At 35.3% G+C, this 20203-nt stretch overlaps 3 protein-coding genes across 8 annotated transcripts; 2 read left to right on the top strand and 1 right to left on the bottom strand.

Moving 5' to 3' along the window:
* Nucleotides 1-596: 596 nt before the first annotated feature.
* On the bottom strand, nucleotides 597-17700 carry LOC18443317 (stearoyl-[acyl-carrier-protein] 9-desaturase 2, chloroplastic). Its single transcript, XM_088858305.1, has 5 exons — nucleotides 17650-17700; nucleotides 9974-10047; nucleotides 9846-9872; nucleotides 7540-8031; nucleotides 597-1247 (listed from the first exon to the last, which is right to left on the bottom strand). Exons 1-5 carry the CDS (start codon nucleotides 17698-17700, stop codon nucleotides 1124-1126), a joined length of 768 nt encoding a protein of 255 aa, XP_088714431.1. The 3' UTR covers nucleotides 597-1123.
* LOC18443318 (protein WHAT'S THIS FACTOR 9, mitochondrial) lies at nucleotides 12311-19630 on the top strand. Of its 6 annotated transcripts, none has more exons than XM_088857920.1 (5): nucleotides 12393-12792; nucleotides 13238-13296; nucleotides 14442-14513; nucleotides 16037-16244; nucleotides 17585-19630. In XM_088857920.1, exon 5 carries the CDS (start codon nucleotides 18638-18640, stop codon nucleotides 19517-19519), a length of 882 nt encoding a protein of 293 aa, XP_088714046.1. In that variant the 5' UTR covers nucleotides 12393-12792; nucleotides 13238-13296; nucleotides 14442-14513; nucleotides 16037-16244; nucleotides 17585-18637; the 3' UTR covers nucleotides 19520-19630. The 6 variants fall into 6 exon arrangements, with proteins under 6 accessions (XP_088714043.1, XP_088714044.1, XP_020528499.2 ...); XM_088857919.1 differs by having other exon boundaries at nucleotides 12402-12792; nucleotides 17588-19630; XM_088857921.1 differs by having other exon boundaries at nucleotides 12752-12792; nucleotides 17523-19630.
* On the top strand, nucleotides 18014-18595 carry LOC148783086 (protein WHAT'S THIS FACTOR 9, mitochondrial-like). The gene has a single exon (XM_088858306.1). It carries the CDS (start codon nucleotides 18014-18016, stop codon nucleotides 18593-18595), a length of 582 nt encoding a protein of 193 aa, XP_088714432.1.
* Nucleotides 19631-20203: the final 573 nt, after the last annotated feature.

Here is a 20203-nt window from a genome sequence, read left to right on the forward strand (position 1 = left end):
TCTGCTGCGTTACTCAATGATAACAACAGTTTCGGAATTGGGGCAAAAGTTTTTAGTTAGCCCATGGCCGTCAGATCGAAGATACAATTTAAATGTGAAATTATACGATTGTCAGCAACATATAGAGTTTTCCCCAAAAGAAGAACATGTAAAAGAATTAGGAATGCAATATAAACAAAGTAAGAATCTTTCCTTGAAATATGAGTGATTTATGTACGGATCTTAAAATTTTAGATAAAATACGAAATGCTTTATTTATATGTAGAAATTACAAAGAATTTCAATCGATCCATTTTTTTTATATTTTTAAAAATTACCCTTTGGTTAGCTTGAAATTTGATGTATTTATTTATTTTTAGTTTTTTAGTTAGTAGGTCAATACTTTAAAGCTTGGGGCACTGCCTTACTAATAAAAAAATTAAAAAAATTTAAATTCAAGTTAATCGGCAATTTTAGAAAATAAGAAAAAAAAAAGTACATTGATTAACTTTCTTTACAGTTTTTGTAATTTCTGAATATAAGTGGAGCATTTAGTATTTTATCTAAAATTTAGAGTCAGCATATAAATTTCTCTTAAATATTGATAAGGCGTACTCTTTTTAAGTGTGTCATACGACATTAATATTCCATTGCTACTGCAACATTAACATGCCATAACAGAAGCCCAACAAAAAGAAGAAAGAGAGAAGCCTCAGCCATAGCCACGCAAAAACCTACGAGCATGTCTCACAAAAAAGCAGAAGAAGAAAGAAAGCACATCAACCATCCATTCTCTAGCCAAAACAGCGAATCCAGGCCACTCATCATGCAGAAGGCTGAGGTGCGGGAGCGGCACCCGCATCGCAGTAGACTTTCAGTCTCTTAGCGGTACCCAAGTCGAGACCAAAGTCAATAAACATCGCAGGGAAGCAATTCGGATTGAGAGCTTCAAATGCTTTGCAAATCCTCTCGCTCGGTAGAATTGCTTCATCATAGTAAGCCAGTATCTCATAAGCGAATTCATTGTATGCATTCCAGCACTTGTAGCTTCGCGGAACTCCCGATGGTGGTGCAACTGGTTGGGCTGCTGCCTTGATCACACGTGCTGCCGCAGCCTCGCCTAGCATGCAGATGGCCACCATTATCACAAGACACATTCTCTGTCCTCATGCTGAATACTCTCCCTCTCGCTCTCTTCTATGTCTCTTTGGCCTGCTAGCCTCTGTCTTTCTTGACCTTGTTTGTTGAGAGCAGTGAGAAGAGGGAATCTGTATTAAAACTATTCATGGGTTAAGCAGAGGGCTTAACATTTAATGTGTGTTAAATGTGATGCGGTTTTCTTTCTTAATTCATTTCCCAAATCGGTTTGGTAGCTTTAGTGCAGTTTTCCTTTCTGTAAAGTGAATTGCATTTAACTGCCTAAGTGCTTTGTTAAACGTTTTAATCTCCAGTAAGCACTATAATTACATCACTTTCACCCACTTAAGCACTAAACCATGTAGAGGCACCGAATAAGTGATACTAGAATTTCTAGGTAACCCTAGAGGGAGTGATTTCTATTAGGGGTGGCAACGGGGTCGGGTCCGGTTGGACTCGGATCCGAATAGTATTCAAATCCAAAATTGGGACCCATACCAGACCCGTCAAGTCCCGGGTCGGGTCGAATCCATTGCCACCTTATAACTATAAGATTTTTCTTTTCTTTTTTAGTTTCTTTTTTTTTTAACCATGAGCTTCCTTTTTATTTTTTGGCCAATAATATTTATTGTGACAATATGAAACCTAGAGCCTTCCTAAAAATACATGATTGCCATCATATATCCGATGACTACGGGTACAGTTCGGGCCCTGTTGGACCCAGCCCTAGACCCGAATAGTAGTCGGGTCCAAAATATGGACCCATACCCGGACCTGAGGTTAGATCTACTAACGGGTATGGTCAGATCCATTGCCACCCCTAATTCCTATGAGGTTATCGAATTGTAGCGTACTTCCTTCTAGGGAAATACTAGCATTATCTTATATCTTTCTTAAAGAGGATAAAATGATTTGGGATTTGAAGGCCACATTTAAAATCGACTATCAAAACATAGGTAATGTTTTAATTGTAGATGGGTCTTGGAATGCTAATCAGATTGGGATTGGTAGGTGCACAGCTTGGTCTTAATCTTTGTGATGTTTGATTTTTTTAAAAAAAGGTTGTTGTAGAACTATCTGACTTGAGAATTACCCAATTGGAATCAGGATAATTAGAATCAGACCGTAGCGAATTAGGCCCAAATTCTTGTTTTTAAATCATTATTTAAATCAAAATAAAGTAAAAAACCATCTTAACTATTTTTCCACTTTTCCCCCTAACTTTAGCAGCAAAATTCAAGAAACAAACTTCAAAAGAAAATGGTTTGATAGGGCTGCAACTCTATCAAATAAGTAATGACTCTCTAACTTGAAAAAAATAAGGATTTCAAATTTTTAAAAAACAGTGTACATTGCAACAAATCATGTAGAACATCCATTTTGCCCCTGTTCACAAATCAAGAAGATTTGTACGTTTTTTTAGTTTCAAATTTTATTGTCGCTGTTTGAAATTGATTTTAAAGTCATTATAGAAATTTTCGATGCCAAACGTGCTTTCCGGATGAGGATTTGAGGTGAGGCTTTATTTTATTTTCATAAAGCCTAGGCCCTATAGAAACTTCATCATTTTTCAAAATCATCGTCTAGTTTTATATGAGGCAATTTAAAAGACGGATGTGGGGAAGGAAGAACAAAACCCTTAGCGCCTACCAAAAATCAATAGCAAATTGAGCGTAACTGCATGTGATATACGTATGCTGTGTCACATCTTTGGGATCTCTAGCTTACGGAATTACCAATCCTAAATATCTGCATCCCACTCAAGATAATGTACAAACTCGACTAAATGCGAAATAGATGAACACAATCATAAATTGAGTGTAAAAAATACAGTAAAACAAAAAACACACTAGAATGACACGATTTATGCCGTTCACCCTGTAGGACTACGGCCATGGCCTCGACAAGTAAAAATTCATTATCTCAATGAAGAGTATAATTTTGGGTTAAAAGAGATATATCTATCTCTAAACATCATCAAAAACCTCATGAATTTTCCATTCTAAATCTACTTTCCTGATCGAGCAACACGTCAATCATCCTCATTTTTCTCATCACCACTACTGAAAAGAACACCTTGAGAGCAGCCAAGAGACTTCTCTCTAGAAGTAGACACTAAACCAATCCAAAATCCCATGAGAATACCATCTCTCTTTAAGAGGCCATCTCTCTCTATTGAGACTTCTTTCTTGCTCATTAAGAAAGCCTATTTTTTTTACCATAATACCCTGAATCTTTTGAAGAAAACATATGTATGGTGATTTTGACCATCGCCATTCCTAACATATCAATCCTAACATATTGTTGTTCAAGCAATCTAGAATTTTGAGAGCAAATGATCTTTCATGGAATAGGGAACCATCATGCCTTTTCTACGAAGGACAAACTTTGATGGTGATTTAGCCTTTAAGATTTCTTTTCTTTTTTGCCTTTTTTTTTTTTGTGGGTAGTTCAGCCCGGAAAGGGTCCCCTAACCATAATAGGAATATTGTATATTGTAAATTGACCTTGGAGATTCACTACGTATATTGCATCTTTGTCAAGCCATATAGAATCTCATCCATTAAATTTTCCAATCGTACGGACGGCAAGTTCTATAAGTTCATCTAAATTTTGTATTCACCCATGATTAATTCAAAGAGGCTCTTGGAGATAGCACGCATAAGAAAGCTAGGAGTCAGAGGAGGAGAATATTCCTCAAAAGCAATACTGGTAATCAAATAGATTTAGTTGTTGCTGAGGGTCATTTTGTGATTTATACAATAGATAGACGCCGATTCATGATTCCCTTAGCCTTTCTTAACCACCGCATCTTTCGGGAGTTGCTCCTGATGGCTGGAGAAGAGTTTGGACTCACAGGGTGTCATCCTCTAACTTTGCCTTGCGAGTCATTTGTGATGGAGTACATAGTCTACCTGTTGAACAAGAATGCATCAATGGAGGTGGAGAAGGCATTGGTTTCCATGACATGTTGCATAGCCTCTCATCCTTCTCTAGTCGTTGAACCATTATCTGAGCCAATGATTCTCCATAGCTTTTGAGTGGTTGTTAGTTGAAATACAACCCCAGAGATTCAATTTCAGGGGGGCAATTAAACCATCTCATCTTTGCACATAAAACTCACAATTTTGTTCCTAAACAATTTATTTATGCACTTCATCAAATTTTGGATCTGGATGAATGGTTGTAGTAAAGATTTTCATATCGAGATAACAGTTTTTTTCATAACTATTTGTTTAAGATATGGATCTTCTCATTAGGCCAATATGATTTAATGGCTTAGCAATGTTAACCTTGGGTTATTCCATCTTCTTCATTCCTTTTCTCTATTAGGCCTGTTAATAGGCCTCGGCCTGGTTTTTTGCAGGGCCTGTTTTCAGGTTGGGTTCAGGTTACTTGTTAAGGCCTGTGCACGTGGCCTAGTAAGCCCGAAATATACAGTGAATCTCATTCTCTTTTTGTTTACTTCTGAAATGAAAATTTCTGAATAATTTTTACTTTTATTCCAAATAATTCTCAGCAAAATGGACAAATTAACACCTGAAGCATGGACAAAATTAAATTTCAAAAGGAAAATTGTTATATAGGAACAGGCGTATATTGTAACGTAAGCCACTTCGGAAAGTAGAGGTCTGGTGGACGTCTTTGGAACACAAATAGACCGCATTTAGGCGATCAAAATTAAAAAAGAAAAAAAAATGAATTTGCACAACAAGAATGGAGAAAATAAGTCCGTTATTTTCTATGACCATAGGCAGTCCATTTTGACAATGGTGGATCAGGCCATCAAGATCTCGAAATATTTTTCTTTTTTTTAATTTTTTATTTTTAAAACCAAAGATGTGAAAATTTTCAGCCAAATAATTCTCTCAGGTTCTAGAGCTCAGCTTATACTGTAGCTACAGACCTGTTGGCTTATAGAAGTGATTCGCACTTCAAAAATATAGCACTTTCTTTCCTTAATAATACAAAATTATGTTTGTTTGGACAGATACACATACATTCAATGCACAATAAGGAAAGGTGAAAACAAGTCCCTACCACTACACTACATGGCCAAACCCCACTTAATGAAAATTTCTAGTTACCATAAAAAAACGGTAAATAAAAAAGGAAGAAAACCAATGAATGAAAATTTCTGGTTACCATCAAAAAAGGAAAATGAAAAGGAAGAAAACAAATTAATGCAAATTTCTGGCGCTCAGCTCATATTGTAGCTACAAACCTGTTGGCTTATAGAAGTGATTCACACTTCAAAAATATAACACTTTTTTTTCTTAATAATACAAAATTATGTTTGTTTGGACAGATACACATACATTCAATGCACAATAAGGAAACGTAAAAACAAGTCCCAACCACTACACTACATGGCCAAACCCCACTTGATGAAAATTTCTGGTTACCATAAAAAAAAGGTAAATAAAAAAGGAAGAAAACCAATGAATGAAAAATTCTGGTTACCATCAAAAAAGGAAAATGAAAGGAAGAAAACAAATTAATGCAAATTTCTGGAGCTCAGCTCATATTGTAGCTACAAACCTGTTGGCTTATAGAAGTGCTTCACACTTCAAAAATATAACACTTTCTTTTCTTAATAATACAAAATTATGTTTGTTTGGACAGATACACATACATTCAATGCACAATAAGGAAAGGTAAAAACAAGTCCCTACCACTACGCTACATGGCCAAACCCCACTTAATGAAAATTTCTGGTTACCATAAAAAGAAAGGAAAATAAAAAGGAAGAAAACCAATTAATGAAAATTTCTGGTTACCATCAAAAAAGAAAAATGAAAAGGAAGAAAACCAATTAATAAAAATTTCTGGTTACCATCAAAAAGGAAATTAAAGGGAAGAAAACCAATGAAATCCAAAAACTGAAGCTTGGTTTGAAGATATGACGACATAAAGAACAATCAAAACGATAATGAGCCAAAATTCTCAACAAAACAAGATTGAAATAGCAATACCCAACACAATTAAACATTTACCAAAGAAGAATTGACAAAAACCACGGGACCACCATTCAACATTTCAAGCTATTGGTTTGGAAATTTAACAAAGAATAAAATAAACAGATTCGACCCAAATCAAAGCGCCTAACTTCCATAGAAGCAACAAAGCAGGATCATTGCTCAGAGCAATATGGCTTTTTTTCCCATGCATGTTGTGTTCCTTGGACGTGGTGAGGATTTGCTTGTATTTACAAACTATTAAACTCTGGACCTTATATTAAGGAGAAACTTAAAATTAAAATAATAAAACTAAAACTAAAACTAAAAATGGTAACCATCCGTAAGATATAGAACAAGGTTAACTCGATAAACTCCAGGCTATATCTCCTGCAGATGGTGGAAAAATAATAAAATGTCAACTTTTAAGTACTGTTTCAACAAATTACAGTCCATATGATCACAGGAATACCGATAACTAAATGATCGGTTAGAAATCAAGAGGGGAATACAAAAACCAAGAGACCATTTTCTGTTATACAAAAAACTTGTATATGAAAGAAAGCCATTTTCTGTTAGACAAGTTATGCTGGTACAAAGTCAACAACCAAATGTTTTCATCACATGCTCATAAACAATTCATGCATTTTTCTGAAAATGAATGAGAAAACAAAACAAACCAAACTAATTCTATATAATAAGTATCTACTCCATGTTTCAAGAACCATTTGAGAAACAAATACTGAATTGCAGTTTTGAGCTCTTAGGTATCAACGGTGAGCTAATGAAATCCAAACCCATACTTCAAGCAATCAACAAAACCAAAAGAAAAGCAAAATAAAATCTTAAATGCAATAATTGTTGATGATTGATGTCTTGTATTCTGAAGAAATAGATTTGCTAAGGTGGAGTAAAAAAGACGACTCCAGAGAGCTGAAGACCCGTAGGGCTTGAGGCTCGAAGGAATCGTCCTGATAGATTGACTCGACGGATTTGGCCCATGTGAGGTTTGGGGCGGCAGCCCCTGAAGAAAAATTTGGATATATCCGTACATGGGCCAAATCCGTCGAGTAATGACAAGGCAAAACCACGTATATCCATACATGAGCTTCAAGGTCATTGCTCCGTACAAAGGTATTTCAGTAATTTATATCATTTATTTGAAACTCGATGCGATTGGGGGTTTATCTAGGGTTAAGGGAAAAACGCAGATTGCTATGTAATCAGAGAAGCGTGAAAAAGAGAGCTTTTTGTAACCCTATTTTCCATTGCCAGTAAAGAAGTTCTCATCTCTCGTAGATATAGGCACATTGCCGAACCACGTATATCATTGCGTTGTGGTTGGTTGTCTCGTTTGTTTATTCTTTCTAGTTTTCGTGAATTGCTTTTCGTTTTTACAGTTTTGACAAGGCAAAACAAAATCTTAATGTATGCAGCAATGACTTTGAAGCTCACCATTCCTTACCCAATAAGATACTGAGCCGTCTTTTCGATATGCCTCATATCCACTCTCCCACATAAGTAGAAGTACTTGTTTAGAAGGTCACCATGCCTGTTCTCTTCAGCAGTCCAGGCCCTGTTCCAAAGTGCCCAAGAAGTTGGGCTTGCCCCGGTATCATCACGAACACCATCAAGGGTATTAAGCATTGTCTGATAGGTGGGCAAAGCTTCCTCAGTGATCATTTCTCCAACCAAGCAAACAAAGTGATCATCTGGCATTTCCTCAGCCTGCTTCCTTAGTTCCCTCACTTCATCGAGAAAACCCTCAGAAGATGGGTCAGGCAAGAAATCCTGAGGCTGCCATGACTTCTCTACAGCTTTCAGGTGGACCAAGATATTGTGACCTGCCCAATCCTCCAAGGATTTAAAGATCTCAACTTTTTGGGGAGGCATCGAATGGGTCACTTGAACATGCACTTCTCGAGGATTGACATACTTCCTAAGATTGTCAATCTCCCTGCACAAAACAGAAGCTCATATTATCATCAAACACAACTCAAATGGCCTACACAAAATTTTTTAGAAGAAAGAGATTTTATTTGATTCGTCTATATATTATCCATGAACTATAAACACTTCAAAAAGAATGATGAACAAAACAAATACCAATATCCCTGAAAAACAAACCAGATCGTTATCAATCAAAAATCCAGATTGAATTCCATTTTTTTTCAAACAAAAATAATTACTTAAATGGTTTCTACTCCATATGTTCTTGAAAATAATAATTATCTCATAGAAGATTATAAATAAATACCAAAAACACCGGTTTTGCATATTCTCACATCCAATTACAAATTATGTGGATCAGAAATTCACAGTCAAAAAGTAAAATAAAATTAAACTGCACATAATCAATTATCGGAAAAAGTAAACCTCAACATATTCTCATATAAAATCGAGGTTTAAATATAAATCATAAACCATCATTTTGAAGGGAAAAACATTTGAAGGAGACTAAATGAACAAGTTATGCTTTCTCAGTAGACTATATTCCCCTCAGTCCATATAACACCGCTCTTCGCAATAAAATAGATTAAAGCATTAAGTACCAAAAGCACACCAGGAGAAAAAGTTCCTCAAAATCTTACATGAAAAACCACCAAAAACAATTTGCATGCCTTAGTTTCTCAAAAGAGAAATACAAAGAAAAACAAAACCCATACTTCCTCAAATTATGACAATACAAATTTGGAGCATCACTTCCCCAAAAAAGAAAAATCCAAAAATAATTGAACACAATATTGAGTCCCAACAAATATTACCTATACACCAATACTTCTCAGAGGGCTAGAGAGAGATTGTCTAGACATACTCAAAGATTTAAAACCACAACTATCAAATGCATGCATGGGAAAATCTAGAAATAAAAAATGATCCCCATCACAAATCCTTCCATAAAATCAACATCTGATCGAAATTGTACAGATTTGAGAGAGAAATCCTCGCATCAGCATGATGAGGAACAATATTAACAATGAGCAAATTAATCTCCAATCCATCAATGGATCAACTACTCACTCTGCAAAATAATCAGAAAAAACGATAAAAAACACGAAGGCATTCTACACATTGATTCCAACTCAAAACTTCCCCAATAAGTAAATCAGAATTCCAACAGATGGAAGAAAAGAAATGGGAGAACCCCATTAAAGCTCAGATAACCCATAAACCAAAATCTCAGAGAAACAACCAGAAAAGGTTACGAGCGAGAAAAACAAAAACCCAAAGCTCCAATAAGGTTTCCTTTTCAAGCTACCAATAAACAAGATGCAAAAAGTAATTTTATGGGCATTGATCTGGCCCTTGAACTCAAATGTTTTTCTCTCCAAATTGAAAGCGATTCGTCCTTCCTTGTAAATGCTATTCAAGGGCGCTGCAGGACTCCGTGGGCATTTCACAGGGTAGCAGCCAACTGCCGTCACAAACTATCGGCGAGCAATTCCCGCATCTACTGCGAGAGAGACTTAAAATATATTTTTATATTTAATTGCAAAATTTAAAGCTTAGAAAATGGTGTCGTTGGAGCAAAAACTTAAAAATATTGAAAATCGTTACAATATGCACTATTTCTAATTTTGAAATCCATTTTTTTCTCTTCTACGTGCATCCTGATGTCGAGATGATCAATTTGTAGATATTTGAACATCAAAACAACCTCAAAATTTTTGAGGTGGGCACTAGTTCGATTGTTTAGAGTCTCGGCTATATATAAACTTTTTCTTTGAGGAAATTATAGATACCCAAAATCCACTTTGTAGGCATCCTAACCTCCGATATATTTTTTTGTATGACACTCTAAACCCAACACCAATAATCCAATAGGAGCTTCACCAGAAGCTCAACAGCACAAGAATAGAGAGAAGAAAGAGGTGTGAGAGAAGCAGAAGGTTTGAAACATTAAAACAATGGTTGCAGCACCCCAGCTGAGCTTAACTGACACTTCTTCGCCACCTTCTTCCTCTTCTACTCTCTGAGAGAGCAAAGACATTAGAAAACCAATCTAAACAAAAATCTATAATCAAAACTAGTAGTCACTCTGCCATTTTACAGCTTTAGCTTGTGGATCAATGGTGATGAAAACCCATGAAATGAAAAAGGGAAGAAACCTCTCTCAACCCATTAAAAACCAGAGTTTGCACAAAGGGTAGTTTGCAAAATTGCTGCAAAAAAAGCAGCTTATGAAGATCTTGATTATTTGCCTCAAAACTTACGATTTAGGTCCCCTCAACCTGAAGAGAGATAATATTTTAGTGGGAATACTGTGGAGAGTGCAGGTATAGAGAGAAAGAGAGAGAGAGGAGAGAGAGGGGGTTGGTAGAGAGAGATGGTGAGTAGAGAGAGATGATGGGCAGAGAAAAAAAAAAACAAAAAGCTCATTTTCTGCCGGATAGAGATGGGGAGAAATAGAGAACGAGGGTTGGGAAAGAGGGTAAGGGCATTTTAGTTCTAAATTTATTGGTTTTTTTTTTATTTTTTATTGAGGGGCTAAATACAATAACAAACATATCGGGGTGATATGTGGTACAAAAAATATTGCGGATAATGTTATAAAGTTTGTTTTGGGGTATCTATAAATTTATTAAAAAACATTGAAAAACTTTTTAATTTAATTTAATTTTTCTTTTTTTTGAATCTTAAAAATAATGCATATTACACCATATTATCTAAACCGTCTATTTTCCAAATTTTCATATGCTTATAAATCTACTTGATTCTAACCATTTTTGGAGTTTAAAATTTTATAAGAATGATTTACGTACATAACTTAAAATTTTTTTTAAAATATGAAATGCTTAATTTATAGGTGAAAAGTACAAAGAATGTCGATTTATAATCTTCTAAAAGTACCCCTCGGTCCTCAGACATCCTCGGATTTCGAACCAAATTTTAATTGGGTGCGGTTTGTATAGAGCTTAGGCTTTAAACAATCAAATCAAAGCCTACCTTCAAATAGTGTCGAGAAATGTGGTTTTACTATTGGAAATCTTTTTGATAGCCTTAAAATATATTTTCATATTTATTTATAAAGTTCAAAGCTTAAAAAATAGTGTAGATCAACAGATCTATGAAAACTTGAAATCTTAAAAATTGACGGTCTAACAATGAGTTACAAAATACATTATTTCAAAAACTTGAAATCCATTTTTTTCTCATGTTCATGCATCTTGATGCCGAGATGATCAATTTGAAGATATTTGAGCATCAAAACAACCTCTTCTAGTTAACTTTTTGACATAAGCTCAAATTTGATTGTTTAGAGCCTCGGCTCTATATAAACTTTTCCCATTTTAATTTGGACGCAGTTCTATGAGTCTATGTATAAATGAGTCACCTCTTAAAAATCTATTTTTGTGATGGATTTTTTAACTTAATTTTTAAGGACATGAAGTCTCTAACATGGAGATTATGAATATGAAAAATAAATGAGTTTTGAAAATTAGAACTAATAATTATATTAAAAAAACATTTGGACCATTAGTTAAAATTGTTTTTAGATAGATCACCTATTTGCATCCATCTTTAAGATGCAAATGCTTTATATCTTGGGACTATATATTGTAGAAATGTGGTCCATCCCGCATGAAACAATTTTTCTTTAATTTTTTCTTTGTTTTCTCATTAGTAGGGCACTACCCTAAAGCTTGGGGCATTGGCCAACCACCGAAAAAACTAAAAAAAAAAAAATTTATTCGGACTGAGGATTTTATCCTCGGACCAAAGGGCAATTTTAGAAAAAAAAAGAAAGACTGGTTGACTGACCTTATTTGTAATTTTTTCCTATAAACAGAGCATTTCATATTTTAGAAAAGATTTTAAGGCCCATATGTTAATCACTTATATAATTAGATATGAAAATAGATTTTTAAATAATCCAAAGATTTTTTTACACCAAAAATTTAGTTATGATAAAATTTGGAGGTGTCATGACTTTAAATTTTACTTTCAATACTGACAATAAAATTTGAAGCTAAAAAAAATGGTTTAGATCTTGCGGATATGTGAATATTTTTTTTAGGACAAAATGGGCTGTCTAAATAATTTGTTATATATGCACAATTTTTAGAGCTTGAAATCTTGAATTTTTTCACAACCATGACCTTCAAGCGGAGAGGACGGTCTAAGATAATTTGTTATAGTATAGAATAATTTTTAAAGCTCGAAATCCTAATTTTTTTTTACAACCATTAAAGTTTGATGATACTTGAAATACAATTTTTCATGAGTTATAAGATGAATCAAACCATTTTCTTTTTAGTTAATGAAAAACGGGCAGGGGCCTATACCCCTCTCACTTACGGCAACAAAAAAAAGTTCAGAACAATTAGAAGGACATGAAAGAAGGCTCACGTCGAAACGCTAGACTTGGGAAAGAAGATTGTAAAGGAAGGGAAAGCTTCAAAGCCATCTCTTCCTAAATGCACAGATAATCACAGAATCTAGAGAGAGAGAGAGATTATTTAGAGAGACAGAGGAGAGAAAATTGAGAGGGTTCAAGAATGGAGGAAATAGTAGGAATAAGGTGCAGAGCTTAAGAACCGAGTATATATATAAAGGCTCGACAGAGATAGGAAATTTAGAGGTAGAGAAAGACGTAGGGGAAGCATAGAAAGCTTGCCCATTTGCATTTTGTAGAAATCAGTGTCTCGAGGTGGAGAGGTGCTGCAATTAGGGCATCAAAATGATCATCCCTGTGCGCTGCTTCACCTGCGGCAAGGTTTCTCTTTCTCTCTATCTCTCTACATTGGTTTTTTTCGAATTCATGGTATTAGTTGCTTCCCCTGCCAGAATCTCTCTCTTTTTCTCTCTAGTTTCATTGGATTCTTTTCCTATGTGGTATTTATTTGCAGAGGGCCGTCTCATGTATTATAATAAGGATCTCTTAATTTTGCTTGCTATTGGTTTACCTTAGGGTTTGGGGAGAAGTTTTTCTTTTGCTTGCTATTGGTTTACGTTTTGATTTTTCCTGCAATAGTAATTACAATAACTTCTGGGCCAATGTGAACTTTACTTTTACTATATGGTTTTAGGATTGGTTCCATGTAATCACTAGAAGGTCATCATTCCTTGTTTTCATCAACTAATCAGTTTTGTTTTGTTTTATTTTATTTTATTTATTTATTATTGTAGTTTGATGGTTTTGATCTGGTTGGCTTTTGCAGGTGATTGGTAATAAATGGGATACATATCTGGACCTTCTACAGGCTGATTATACTGAAGGGTATGACGACTTTGTTTCACTTGCTTATTTCTTATAGAAGCTTTGCCATAATCTTGAAATACCAAGAAAATGACTAGAACTTGCATAGAAATGATATATCTTCAGCTATCCATCATCTTTTGTTCAAAGATGAAAATTCTTCAGATGCCAACTTCTGAACTGTCTATATATACGTGCATCCACGTCTGTTGTTATATATTTTCTTTGTTCTTTTTTTTTTGTCTTTTTCCAGTAGACTGTTAAATATTTTTTTATTTTTTAATTGATATGGGAGAATTTTGTAAATTTGAGTGCTTGACATCTATGTGATTATCTAGTTGCGCTACTTTTTAGTTTTGAATTTCGAGATCAATCAAAGGGGGAACTGGGAAAACAAGCAGTCCAATGGCCAAAAATAAAATCAATTTTAGTAATAAAAATCAAGTCTTAAAATCCATCTCAAAATATCCGCAATTCTACATATGCGCGCTTGGCCACATAAAAACCAGGTCCTATACTTTTTAATACAGGAAAAAGTTTATACAATGTTGCAATTTTAAAATGTAGAATTACAGGTGCACCCCAAAAATCTATCAGAAAAGATTGTTTTAATGTTAAAAAACCCTCAAATCGATCATCTCCACATCGAGATGTATGAATATAAAAATAAAAAAAAAAGATTTTGAGTCCCTAAAATAGTACATCTGCAACACATTATCTGGACAGTTCATTTTCAAAATTTTCATATATTTATAGATCTACTTTATTTTAATCATTGTTAGAGTTTCAAATTTTACAAGTAGAGATGAAAATAGATTTTAAGATAATCCTAAAAAAAAAATTATATCAAAATTACATGTCATGATAAAATTTGGAGGTGCACCTTAATTGTCATTTCATGATAAAATTTGAAAGTGCACCTTAATTGGATTGTTTAAGGTTGCAACCTTGAAACCACATCCATAGTTCTATACCATATTAAAACCCTTGGCCTATGTTAAGTTCAACTGGGCTTAAACCCTCGCTGTTTTCGCCTCCTTAAGCTCTCCCACCTTTACTCACAAAATTTCCTTGGAAAACCAGAGAACTTAGAAAACGAACTTCGTATTTGAAGGTCGCCCGATAAAATTCACCCTAAAAAAATTTCTTCACGCCTATGTTCGCAGCTCAGCCGCGCCAGAGCCTCTCGCCTGCAACTCAACCAGCCTCTCTTCTTCCTTCCTCGCCATTTGCACTAGGTACTTCACTCCTCTCTCTCTCTTTGTCTTTCTCCATTTCTAGAAAATGGTATTCTTCCCATCTCTCTCGCTGTATTGAGAAGAAAGATCACTCAGTCTCTCTTTCTAGGGTTTCACCAACTTCCATCTAGTTGTTTAAAGGGACAGTCATTCAGGTTTATCTGTCTAGGCGATTTCTAGAATTTGGTTTATCTCACTGGTTTAAAGGGACAAGCATTCGGGTTTACCTCTCTAGATCATTTCTAAAAAATGTTTTATCCCACTGGACATGCATTCGGGTTTATCTGCTCCTAAAGTTTTTTTTTTTTATGAGGTTTGTTACCCTAGCCCAAATCATTCCAGTCAGTTTTGTTATGCAGTGAATAAGTTTATTCCAGCATGACTTATTTTTCACCTATTGATAGGTGCAAGGGATAGTATCTTATATGTTCAATTCTTGAGCAGCATCATTATTGTCTACATATGGTATTGAAATATGGCAGTTCACAGGATCACCATATTCTTGATCTTCAATATCTCCTCTTTTATGTTTGATACAACTACTAGTTATTGGCAAAAAGTCAGAAACTATACTTGCTTACTCTACCTCGTTTATCACCTGTCTATACCAACAAGGGAAATATATCTATTGCAAGAAAAGAGCCTGTGCAAATTTTTTTCTTCTTCACTAAGACAAAATTCAGCTAGTTGGGGATATGTTCTTTGGCATGGTAGAAAAATTACGAGATTATGCAAATTTTTATGGCTAATCCCTTCCTCTGCAAATTAGGGTTTGTCCACAATGGATTCTGCTTATCAAGTATGGTATCTATGTATCTCAGTTTCGATTAAGTGTTATGCGTGATGCTTCTTTACCGCATATATCGGACCAAATTTAGATCTTTTCATGCCATGCTTTGATGATTTAGAATTTTCGGTGGATTTTCGAGACTTACCATGTTGATTTGGAGTTTTATAAGATGGGGTATTGTGTTTCACCTATGTGAGGAATTCAGGTCTATTTGGTATATTTGTAAAGGGTATGTGGTTCTTTGATTGATGCATTTGCTGGATCTTTTTTCTTTCGATTTTGATTAGCTGGTTTTCTTTTACAATATGAATTTCATCGAGATTTACTTGATTATGTTTTTATTAGCAGTATAGATTTGGAGTTCTGATGGTGATAGTTGTTCTGTATGGAGATTGTATGCATATTGCTAGGTCATAGTACTATCCTCTCTATTACTTTGTTTAAATAACCTATCTTATTGTTCTAGTGTTTGTAATCTGTTTTTAAGTAAATTCAGTTGCTTGTTACCAATGTTTCCACTATCAAATCCCATTAAAAAATTAATATTTTCTAGGTCTCAACCTTAAGATTTGACATCTTACCTATAACTTCTACAACTAATCAAACACAGATCCAAAACTTCCTAATCTTCCAGCACGTTATCAAACACATATGCTTAGAACTTCTTTAACATTTCAGCAAGTTATCAAATATAGAAACCCTGAACTTCTTACAGTAACTTCTTTCTTTTCAGCAAAGAAGAACTTACAATTTCCAGAAAACATTTACCTTCCAGTTATCAAATAGGCCATGTAACAACACGGAACTTGAAAAGGGAACCTCACTGAAGGGTAAAAGTAAGTTACCTACCCCCGACTGCCCTAGCGATGAAGAGGGTATTTGCTTTCCCCCGACTGCCCTAACCACAGAGCAGAGACAAGCCTACGAGCCTCCTCACAAAGGTACATCTCAGTTTTTTCTCTCTCTGGTTTTTTTCTCTCTCTCTAGTTTTTTCTCTATCCCATAGTTTGCTTGGTCTCTCTGATTTCTTCTCTAGGTTCCGAACATGGTGAAAATGAATTTAGGGTTTTCTCTAATATTGTTTTGTGGTAAATTGTTCTTTGTAGTGAAAGAATAATTTGGCTGTTTTTTTTGGTAAACAGTTCTATGTAGAAACCTTGCCCCTCATCCCTCCCTTCAAGCCCTCCTCTCTCCACTCCAGCTAAATTTCACAGTTATCTCATTTTCTAATTCTTCTTTTCATCTAGTTTCTTCTACTACACAGGTGACAATCATAACCATTTGGTGTCCCCTTTTTCTTTTTTTCTTTTTTATGATTGCTATCATCTGAAAATGAGATAATCAATGAGATTGCTTAAATTTGATTCATGGTTAGCTTTTTTTTTTTTCTTCATTGATAGTTCTTTTGTTGGTCGTGAAGAAAAGAAAGAAAAAAAATTGCAATATTGCTTTCCTTTTTGCCATAGGTTTAGATTAAGCTTACTTTTTATTTTTCAATATCAAGCATAGGGAATGTAGTTATAGAATCAGCGAACAAAAAAAAAAACAACTTGTTATAGATTGACTGGAATTTTTTGCAAATAACAACATTTCTCAAGGAAATCAGCAGAAAATTTTTTGAGTTTGTTGTGGAATTTTAGTGCAGGAAATGGTTAAAGAATCCAATATTCAATTTAATTAATACTGACTATTTGATGTATAGAATAGTTTTTCTAGGAAAAACATAAAAAATCATTGCCATGAAGTTTGAATGAGAGAAAATTGATTATCTTTGATGATTGAGGTGAATTTTAGTTATGATTGTGATTGGGGTAATTGTTAAATATTTAAAGGTTTATTGCTTCTAAAGTTTGTATAACTCTTTCATATGACTGAACTATCCAAAAAAGAATGTCAATGTTGCTCACCATTATAATGTCAATGCTGCTGACGATTATACAGTTTATAGTATGTTATCAGTTGAAAACTGGCCCTTCATATCCTCACAATGAATATATCGATATTAACATAGCTTTAGTTGGTCTTTTCTAATGATGTTTGATAAACACATAATAATAATAATATGGTTATTCTGTCTGTGTGTGTAGACTACAGAGTAAGGCCTGTTATGTTACTGATTAAAGAGTATTTTGTTTGTGTAGATTACATCGTTATTTTGTCTGTGTAGACTACAGTGTAAGGCCTGTTATGTAGTTTAGAACTTCTTTATATTCCACCAGATTGTCCAAGACAGATACCCATAACTTCTTTAACGTTACCCAAAACTTCTTTAACATTCCAGCAGGTTATACAGTAACTTTTTCTTTCTTAGCAAAGAAGAAATTCCAATTTCCAAGGAACATTTACCTTCCGGTTATCAAACCCGCCCTTAAAAGGAAGCCGCGGAACTGCAGACATGGGCGCCACACTACCACTGTCATCACTCTCTGCCTCCTTCTTCTTCTCTCTCTAGAACCATGCTTCTCCAGAAGCCCCTCATTCGCTCCTTAATCCTTTCTCTCTCTAAAACACCCATTTCTCTCTCTTCAATCTCCTCCTGTTTCTCTGAAACCTCTGCCTCTTTCTCTCAGGCCTTCATCTCTCCCTCTCCAACCGTCACCATTCTCTCCAAAACCTTCCTCTCTCTCTCTAGAACCCCTGCTCTCAAACTAAAACCCCATTCTCTCTCCCACACCTTTACCTGCAACGATGCTTCTTCGTAGATGTCAAGATGACATGGGTCAACGACCGAGGCCTTGACCACGCAGTAGAGAAAGAGAAGCACCTCAAGCCTGTAATCGCCCTGAAAAACCTCCTCAAGACCGAACCGGGTGGTTCCATACCTGTATCTGCAGTTGCAGAGCTCAAAGACAAGCTTGGCCTACCGACTCAAGCTTTCAATTTCATTGCTTACTATCCAAATGTCTTTGAGACCCACTTTTTCTCTCATACTCCTCGTCCCTATGTGAAGCTCACGCCTGAAGTTCTTCGAATCAATTCTGAGGAGAATCAAGCTTTTGAATCTCTTCGCCATAATATTGCAGACCGTCTCCTCAAGCTCCTCATGTTGACAAGGTATAAAAGGTTGCCATTAACCCTAATTGATCAGCTCAAATGGGATTTAGGGTTACCAGACGATTATGTGAGAACCATCCTCCCTGATTTCCCTGATTACTTTCAAATCATTCCAAACCCTGAGCCTAATCCTAGCCCTAATTCTGTCTTCAAGCCCCTTTGGTCGGACCCATTTAAGCCTAATCCTAAACTTAATTCTACTAGCCCTAACCCTAATTCAAGTCGGAATTCTCTCTGATTGGACCTCGTATGCTGGAGCGATGAGCTCGCTGTATCAGTAATGGAGAAGAAGGTTATGAAAGAAGGGAAAGAATACAAAAAAGGCATGGCTCTTGCTTTTCCTATGAGTTTTTCAAGGGGGTATGATATCAAGAAAGAGGTGGTCAAGTGGGTTGAGAATTCGCAGAAGCTTCCATATATTTCTCCATATGAGGATGCTTTTTATTTAGATTCGAGGAGTGATCAGTATGAAAAATGGATGCTTGGTGTTCTCCACGAAGTATTCCATCTCTTTGTTGCTAAGAAGGCAGAGAAACAAAATGTGCAGAGTCTTGGTGAACATTTGGGTTTCAGGCCAAGGTTTACCAGAGCGTTTGCTCACCATCCTGGTATATTTTATGCATCAAACAAGATCAAGACTTGCACTGTGATATTAAGAGAGGCTTATAAAAGAGATTTGCTGGTGGAGAAGCATCCATTGATGGGGTTTAGGTACCAGTACATTCATTTGATGCATAAAAAGAGAGAAGTCACTAAAGAGAGCCTTGAAACTTTAAAAATAGTTCAGGACTCGGAAGAAAAGGTGAATTGTGAAGATGGGTCTGGTAAGATTATTGAAGAGGAAGAAGGGTCTGATGATATTACAGAAGAGGAAGATGGGTCCGATGATTTTACTGAAGAAGAAGAAGAAGAATGCTCTGATTCTGACTCCATGGACGATGAGGATGAGAACCGAATTAGCTTCAATGGTGGTTTAGCTCATAATGAAACAAGAACTTCGGAAGAAGGGAAAGCTAGGACAACAAAACGTGCTTCGTTTGCCAAGAGGCTTGAAGTTGGTAGACCTCCTTCAACTTATAAAGGAGCATCCATAAAAGATCAAGAAGAACAGGGGCTCCTAAGGGATCTGCTCAAAGGTCAAACAACGCAAGGAGGCATGTAAGATCAATTGATGGGAAGGTTACTACCTTTTAGTAGCTTTACAAATAATGTAGTTGTTACAATTCATTATTTGTATTCTTATTGATATTTTGATGTTGTGTTAGTTGCCCAAGATAGACCTCCACCTTTACGTTTCATTTCCATATCTCACTCATTGGTAAGAATGATACTGTGATTTTTCTTGAACTGCATTTTTCAATCATCCTTTTCAATTATTAACTGAAAGTCCAGTGAATAACACAGTTTGTTCAACATATTTTCATATTATGGATTTGGGACAAGGGGCGATTTTGTGGAATCTAGTTGTCTCTTTATCTACTTGATTGCAAAGCTCCAACCAAATTAAGTTCAGTTCCAATGCAAACTTCAAGTTAACATATTGAAAACCTCAAATTTGAAGAATATAATAGTTTTAAGTATTTTTTACTGAAAGCCACCCTTAGCAGGTGCTCTCGATCTCTCCCACTTCTGTAAGTATTACTGTCTTAGTAATACAATGTCAACAGTTCTCAAAAAAAAAAAATATAATAGTTTTCAGAATATCGTCTCCTTTTCTCTCTGAATGACCGGTGATGGAAGGTCGCCATTTTCAGAGAGAGAGAGGGAGAGGAGGGAGGTGAAGTTTTTCCTTATGGCCCTCATGTTCCTATGGGTTTATATTCAAAACCATTGCATATTATGTACA

The sequence above is a fragment of the Amborella trichopoda genome, chromosome 2 (assembly GCF_054954075.1).
Source record: "Amborella trichopoda isolate Santa Cruz 75 chromosome 2, AtrichopodaSantaCruz75HAP2 v2.0, whole genome shotgun sequence".
Taxonomy (NCBI): Eukaryota; Viridiplantae; Streptophyta; class Magnoliopsida; order Amborellales; family Amborellaceae; genus Amborella; species Amborella trichopoda.

Bases quoted from the DNA above. Each gene is read 5' to 3' on its own strand.
- LOC148783086 (XM_088858306.1), top strand. From the start codon at position 18,014: ATGACATGGGTCAACGACCGAGGCCTTGACCACGCAGTAGAGAAAGAG.
- LOC18443318 (XM_088857917.1), top strand. From the start codon at position 18,638: ATGGAGAAGAAGGTTATGAAAGAAGGGAAAGAATACAAAAAAGGCATG.
- LOC18443317 (XM_088858305.1), bottom strand. From the start codon at position 17,700: ATGTCTGCAGTTCCGCGGCTTCCTTTTAAGGGCGGGTTTGATAACCGG. The intron at 10,048-17,649 runs GTAAATGTTCCT...TTGCTCTCTCAG, and splicing joins GCGGGTTTGATAACCGGAAG to AGAGTAGAAGAGGAAGAAGG. The intron at 1,248-7,539 runs GTAAGGAATGGT...GTTTTAATACAG, and splicing joins ACGGCTCAGTATCTTATTGG to ATTCCCTCTTCTCACTGCTC.